The sequence below is a fragment of the Cyprinodon tularosa genome, unplaced genomic scaffold (genome assembly GCF_016077235.1).
Source record: "Cyprinodon tularosa strain WSP-4 unplaced genomic scaffold, ASM1607723v1 ctg418, whole genome shotgun sequence".
Lineage (NCBI taxonomy): Eukaryota > Metazoa > Chordata > Actinopteri > Cyprinodontiformes > Cyprinodontidae > Cyprinodon > Cyprinodon tularosa.
The window spans coordinates 1,778,813-1,786,658 of record NW_024039139.1 but is presented as its reverse complement, the minus strand read 5'-3'; the positions used below and the strand labels follow the sequence as shown (position 1 = coordinate 1,786,658).

The 7,846-nt window shown below is 37.8% G+C and overlaps 1 protein-coding gene across 1 annotated transcript; it reads right to left on the bottom strand.

Annotated features, from left to right (window-relative positions):
* Positions 1-2,976: 2,976 nt before the first annotated feature.
* LOC119792395 (T-box-containing protein TBX6L-like) lies at positions 2,977-7,466 on the bottom strand. Its single transcript, XM_038299017.1, has 8 exons — positions 7,322-7,466; positions 7,080-7,182; positions 6,374-6,538; positions 6,138-6,284; positions 3,960-4,036; positions 3,756-3,829; positions 3,376-3,580; positions 2,977-3,264 (listed from the first exon to the last, which is right to left on the bottom strand). The coding sequence occupies exons 1-8, from the start codon at positions 7,447-7,449 to the stop codon at positions 3,057-3,059; spliced, it is 1,107 nt and encodes a 368-aa protein (XP_038154945.1). The 5' UTR covers positions 7,450-7,466; the 3' UTR covers positions 2,977-3,056.
* Between the last annotated feature and the right edge of the window lie 380 nt (positions 7,467-7,846).

Sequence of the window (7,846 nt, the reverse complement as noted above, 5' to 3'; positions counted from 1 at the left end):
TCAGTTAGTGTGAAAATTGTTACTTTTTTTTTTTTTTTGCAATGCTTGATCTAAGTCAAATTAAATAGAAAGGGTCTTAGAACATCCAGGCTTTCAACTGAAATATGTGACTTTCCTTATGCTTGAAGTGAAGAAAAGGTTTTTAAGGTCTCAAACCTGATTAAAAACACAGATGTAAAGAAATGTTCAGCTTTCAACCTGAGAATGGTATTGACTGATTTTGCACAGCATATTCTACGTTTGGAAATGTATTTTTTATTTTGCTCCCTGGTCAAAGAAAGGTAACATTTCTTGATTGACAGCAAATACTATGTAATGATTTTAATGGGGCTAGGAGGTAAACTCAACACCTTAAAAAACTATGTAAGTAGTTATAAATTATATTTTGGTGATGCATGATCCTTTAAAAATAGAAATAATTCATGAAAAATCTTAAGTGTTTAATTGCATTTTTAGAATACAAATCCGGCCCATAGTTGCTAAATAAATGCATTGGCACTCCATATTCTTACCGCCATCATGTCTCTTCCACATGGAGCTATTTCCTCATATTACGCATCATCAGAGCACCTTTATATTTAGCAGCCCTCTCCTTTCCACACTGATTAATGCTAAATTTGTGTAGTTCATAAGTTGAGAGTTTGGTGTATTCAGAGGCATTGAAGTTAAAGGAGTAAATAAAAAAAAAACATGCCGCACTTTTTAGATTGTTATGAAAAAAATATTGTCCTTTTTAGGTCTGTTTTAACATTATGTGCTACTTTTGTTGGTCTGTCATATAAAACCTAGCAAAATACTTTGAAGTTTGTGAACTGTTGAAAGTTCTCAGCTTAGCTGAAAGAAGATGTGCTCCATAGTTCCAACTGCGTCTGACTTTCCTGAAGGCCTTTGACATTAAAAGGAATGGATCTAACAGAAATATGTCAGTGAATGTGCTTTAAAAAATATTCTTTAGCAGCGCAGCAGCCCCGGGGTTTGCATGTGTCCCAGATAGAGGTTCTCCTTTGTCTCGTAAAACATTTACAGTGGCAGACGTTCCTGCCTTCTGCCGGTGGAAGAATGCCAGTATGAAGGCGACTCCACATTTAGTTTCCTCTTATCTCTGTCTCAGGTCAGATGCCAGTAGTTTCATGGATAACTTGAGATTAAATTTATATTCTTTGGGATCTATAAAAACTATATTTAAAATTGAAACCTGATATTGCTGGAAAACAAATGTGGGAATAAAATAGATAGAATACTACATGTTATTTGGAACTGCAGGAAAGTAAAATGCACGTATGAGACAAGCGATAACATATCTGGTTGTTGTAGAGGGTTTATAGGAACACATTCATGTCTGCTAAAAGGTTTACCAAATTTTTTGAGCTGGCGTTTAATGGACACTTCGTGGTTCTTGTTGTTTTGAAGCTGCTGTACCTCGTCCCTCACTATGACAGCTGCTTAACACTCATACAAATCAGCACTCAATTTGCCTCTTGGGTCTTGGACTTCACACCAAAATCTGAATAAATTCAGGATGTTGGTTGAAAAGGACAGACACATTTAACCCAAATTGCGTTGCACTGAAACTGATCACATTAACTGGATAACTTACACCATATGCCAACCGTCACAAGGATGTGTATGACAAGGAAGTGCTATATATACTGTGTGCATAATTTAGGTAGTTAACGTTATAATACTTCTTAAGCTCCTTGAGATATTTACTGTCACAGGTAGGAGCTTCGGCCAGAGAGTAAGAGAATAAATGTTGGGGCCGGTATGATTTAAGGAGGGCCAGCCCTCGCACGCTGAAATTAGGACCGGCCCACAGGGAAAATGCCTGGTATCACAGATTACCAGTCCGAGCCTGAACAGCATTCAGGGATGGCAAAGCTTACCCAAGATGATGATCATGCAAGAATCAATACTGGACAGGGACATTTTTTTATGTCTGCTCTGAAAACAAACGGTTATGATTTAATTTTCTGTTATCTACTGTAAAGAAATATGGATATCTTCTATTAGGGAGACTATTTACACTTATAATTACAATGTTACAATGCCTTGATTGGGCGTTCATAATGTGATATTTAGTCTCGAGTTAATGAGCTTAAGTAATCTAAATAAATATTAAAAGGTTGGGGTATATTTTAATTTAGAAATACTTTGATTAGAATATCATAATTCTGATATTTTTGTTTTTTTTTCTTGAATCGACTAAAATGCCTTGGCATAAACAAAATTTAATGGTTTCTGTTGATGGGAGCCAGCTGGTTTAATTATGGTTAAAAATTCAAATAGGTACTAAAGTGGGTCTAGATTTTTCCTGAGTTTTTACAAATACAATTTACTCCTACAGAGTAGCTAAACAGTCATTTAAAAGTTATGAATTAGTTGTTTTATTTCCGCACACCTTTCCTTACCTTCATCCACCAACCTGATAAATTAAATAGCTGCATCTCTGAATATTGTCAAACTAATAGTTGGCGGTCAGCAGTATGTTACATTTTATTCAAAGCCCTTAAACTTTTCACATTTTGTTACAACTGTAACCTTGATCATATTTTGTGTAGTATTGATTGATTGATCTCACAGTGGATAAATGTACTTGTTACATCAGCTCAAATAGTCAAAAAGGAAGAATGTGCCAAAGGAAGAAAAAGGTGTATGGATGTATACAGTATATGTATACATATACAGTATTCACAGTGTGTCCACATGACAGCTTTTTTTAGTAGCTCCTCCAAAAAACATATACAAATTTTAAGAGGCCAAAAAAAATATCTTTTACACGTAAAATATGAAACACGCAGAGTGCCTTTGGTTTCATTCTACTCTATTTGCTTTCAAAAGTCACATATATTTTATATAAAAAAAAAACCCTAACCCTTTATGTGATAGAAAGTGAGAATAACAACCATAAAATGTTAAAACACCTAAACTTTTTTTTTTTAGAAACAGTTCATACGAAGCTGACAAAAAAAAGCTTTTTAAAAGTTTCATTTTATTACTTTTATTTAATTGTGTCCAATAAACCAAAAGGGCAGAAGGTAACTAAATGGGGTCAAAGTTCACCAGCAGGAGTAGGAAAACAGTGGATACTGGCTCCAGTCTGCTGGAGCCAGGTTGCCATGGTGCTCCTGTTGGTTGCCGTGGTGGTAATCCTGCTTCAAGGTGCCATGTTCCAACGTGGAGACTGGGTAGACTGGAGCCGGATGGAGAGTCTCTGCTTGATCTCGGGTACTGGGTGGTAATGGGAATCTGGGGTACTCCACACATCTGGAGAGCAGAAACAGATCCATAGACATGTTATACAATATGTTTGCATCTGAGAAAACCTATTCCATCATGACTGGATGCTGAGTTGTTTTCTATATTAGATATTCAAACCTGTAAGGTTGGTATGCCATGGATGCAGGCACCATCTGTTCATCACAGCTGTAGTCATACTCCTGCAGCTCAGTATGTGTGTTCTCTGATAGATCCTTATCCAGGTTCCATTGGGAAAGGTAACTCCTCTTCAGTGACTGCTGTGTAGAGATCTGATTCTTCTCTGCATTTTCTGACTGAGAGGGAGATGGTGTCCTCTGCAGGCCTGATGAGGAAATACAGCATCTATTTGTGAGGTATACTGTAGTTATTTTATAATCTGAGGTTTTTATCTCCTGTTCCACCCAATGAAGACTTTAAACAGCTGATAAAAATCACAGTAAATTGGTTCATTAGTAGTATATTGGGAAACACTTTGAGTAAAATAGAAAAAAAATGACCTGCTGCACTGTTATGGAGACTTTTTTTGTCTTCTGTTGATTTTTTTGCAGGGGAATTTTTAGTTGAACGGCACCTAGAAAATGTATTCAATAGAAAAGTTATGTAAACAAAGGACACTCAAAAAGACATATGTGATGTTAAAAAAACAACAACAAAACTTAAGTTGTGTTAATTGATATCAGATAAAATCGGGGAAGAAATACCTTTTACTGTGAGAATGAGTTCCTCCTTCCCTAAATCCTTTTGCGAATGGATTGTTATCAATCTTCAGTCTGGTAATCTAAACAAAGACAAGAAAATACAGATGGTGTTTCGTTAGTGCCGGAAGTAATTTTATTCTTCAGACACATGGTATTTATATCATAAAAACAATGTACAGTACAATACTCTTTTGTTTTTCTAAGGTCCACATTGTGTGACCACTTCTACTAAAGGGAATTTCTATTCTATTCTATTGATTTAGTGTGATACTAAACTGCAGCTCCTTGAAATAAACTGTAAAATTATTCACACCCTCTGAGTCTTTCTGTGTTACAGCTACATTCAAATGTAATATTTTTATATAGAGGGCAAACAGAAATGACCACATAATTGCGAAGCACAAGTAAACTGTTAAAATATTTCATTTATTTTTAACAGATGAAATAATGGAAAGTGTGGCATGCTTGCCCTTTTAATGCGTGACCCCAAAATGGATGTGAAACCTTCAAAAGTGATTATAAATAATATATAATAAACTCCATCTGTGCGTCATTTAATCCAAACATCAATCCAACCTTTATCTGAAACACAGGGGAAAATCTTAGAGATTTTACACGGGTTAGTTTATAAAACTACGGTAATACCTTTAAAACTTTATAAAATTCTTTTGCATGATGGTTCATTTGATTACACAGAAATATAATTCAGTGGTCTTTCTGCATGGAGTTTGCATGTTCTCCCTGTGCATGCATGGCTTCTCTCTGAGTACTCCTGCTTCCTCCCATAGTCCAAAAACATGACTGTTAGGTTAATTGGCTTCTCTAGATTCTCCTTAGGTGTGAGTGTGTGTGAATGGTTGTTTGTCCAGTTTGTCTCTGTGTTGCCCTGTGAGACTGGTGACTTTTCCAGGGTGTACTCCACCTCTCAATCATTGAAAGCTGGAGATCCTGGAGATAGGCACCAGTGTGTAAAACGGATGGATGAATGGATGGATATCTGCAGTCCTGCCACTACATGTATGTTGACCTAAAGTCGCTGCCCAAAGATCCAATAATCAGTCATTCAGGAGGTTTGGGTCTATAGTGCCTTTCCGTAAAAGTTTAAAAAACAATCCACTGGACTTGGTTTCCAAAGGCACTTGGTGTCCATAGTGCCTTTTAGGAGAAATTGATACCAGGACAACTTTAGTATTTGATGTAACACACCATCCCCATTTTTCCTCTGCAGATCCATCCATCCATCCATCCATCCATCCATCCATCCATCCATCCATCCATCCATCCATCCATCCATCCATCCATCCATCCATCCATCCATCCATCCATCCATCCATCCATCCATCCATCCATCCATCCATCCATCCATCCATCCATCCATCCATTTTCTGACACGCTTAATCCCAAGTGGGGTCGCAAGGGAAGCTGGTGCCTATCTCAAGCTGTCTACGGGCGAGAGGTCGCCAGTCCATCACAGGGCAACACAGAGACAAACAGGACAAACAACCATTCACGCACACACTCACAGCTGAGGAGGACAGTCATGTTTTGGGACTGTGAGAGGAAGCCGGAGTACCTATAGTATAAAACCCACGCATGCACAGGGAGAACATGCAAACTCCATGCTGAAAGACCCCGGGACAGGCCTCTGCAGGGCCATTTGTCTGAAATAAAGGGAAGATAAATATAATATCCAGACTATTTTGGAAAAAAAGAAAAACATATGCTCAGAGTTTTACACTCTAACAGGACAAAGTTACAGGTTCCTAAGAACCATACAGACAGAGTTTGGAAGAAGGCCCAGCAGACACTGTACTTCCACAGGAGCTCCTGGTCATCTTCAAGGCCAGTTTTTCAGCCTGTCTTATTTGTCTATCATTGTGTTTGCCTCATCTACTAAAGAGTAGAGTGCCAAATTGCAAAAAGCAGTTCTGCAGAGAAAATCAGGGCTGACCTCCCCTCCATCCACAACTTGTAGAGATCTAGAAATACGAGGGCTGCTCACATCATTGCAGACACACAGTTGTGATTTTTATACTTCTATTCCTCTTTTGTTTAAACACTGTTTAAATACATATTTACAAGAAGAAAAATTGTGTATGTCTTTCAAGAAAAAAATGCATAAATATATTTATATACAGAAATAACTAGAATTTTAATTTGCCTGTTAAGTTTTATTGGTACCTTTGGGTTTTGGTAAGCAGTAACAGCAGTAAAGACTGTCTCAGGGAAGGAGAAGGTCTGAAATGAGCCCCAGCACACAGTATGTGGACTGTCTGCCTGTATCACATGAAAGCGAGGGTAGTAGCGATGCATGGAGTGAAGAATAATCTGAAGAGTAAAAGAGAAAAATAACCACAGTAAACACCCAGCGTAAGGACATTTTCATGGTCTAATTTATGCATGAAAAATGTTTTTACGTGGCCGTGCTGATCTAAGGTGTTGTTGGTGAGCTTCATCTTGAGGAAGGAAAACGACTGCTTCATCCAGTGACTTCCAACAGCAGGGGAGTCGGGGTGAATGTATGTCCGACATGGGGGCTCGGGCTCAGACTTTCCTGCGACCTCCCACTGTTCCTTTTTCCACTACAGAGAGACAGATGGGAGGGGTGGAGAGATGCAGCATTATCACATGAGAGACTGCAGGATATAAGTAATTAATCAAGAAACTCCAAGAAGCAAAAAAAAAATATTATAATTCATCCTTATGTTTATTTGCAGCAAGTAAAACTACTACTTTATTTTAAATCCCAGTTTAACATCCAAATCCTCTCAGACAGCAACCAAAGTAAAACCTTTGATTTGCTGTTTCCAAATGTGTTGAAAGCAACTGCTGAGACCAAATGGGCCGCAGAAAACCATAGGAGCTGCCGAATGTATGTGATGGCAGTCTGTTCCTCCATCGTCGAATGTGAATGAGGCTGGGATGCTAATTGATTGGGCTTCCAGCCTGGAGTGCACAAACAGGAAGCAGTAAAAGGCTTTGATATGCAGCAGTGAACGGTTGCAGGCAGACAGGGTAGAACAGTGTCTGACTGCAAACTGCTGCCTCATATTCTACAGCCTGATTGCTTAAATCCACTGACAAAAACAGAATATATAAGGGATGTGTTACATTATATCATACCTTGTATTTAAGGTTGTCTGCAGGGACGATATCCACCATAATAACATAATTTGCAAAAGGTTGAAGCCCAGATAGGCTTATGCTGCAGTGTGGAAACATTCTCCTAGAATCAAGAGAGGGTGTTAGAAGTTCCTTTCACCATCTTTTGCAAATATCTTCCAATTTAAAGCAAAGCTTTGTGTAAACTTCCATTATTATAGTTCTATAGATATTTGCATTGGGAGAGCTTTCAATGTTTTTACCTTCCGTGTTTTGTTATTATCATCTCTGTTCCAATGGTGTGAAAGGATTTCCATAGCTCTGAGTTCTGCAGGGTCATCCGGACGCAGCCTTGCTGGTAAGAATTTGCAGCTGATGAACACTGAGGCATGCTAGGATTTAATCTTTGGTCTGCTGGAAAATTGGAATTAAATATAAATGAGAAACATTGACAAAAAAGTAGAAATATAAATGCACAAACAGCTCGATTTGTTGTCTGAATTATACATTTATTTCAACTGCAGTGCAGAAAATGCAATGCACAGTTTTGTGCAAAGTTGTAATCAGAAGGTTTTCCAAACACTTTTTTTGTTGCACTTTTTCATTTACTCAAAAAAAAAAAAAAACAGAGCCTAACACTCCATATGCCATGACAAAGTCTGTATCAGGTTAGATAAAAAAAAACAGAAAATGCCAGATTGTGCGCAATAAGGCACAGTTTGTGGTAGAACCTCAAAACAGGAGCAACGTTTTACAACAACATATATTTCACATGAATAACTCTTTAG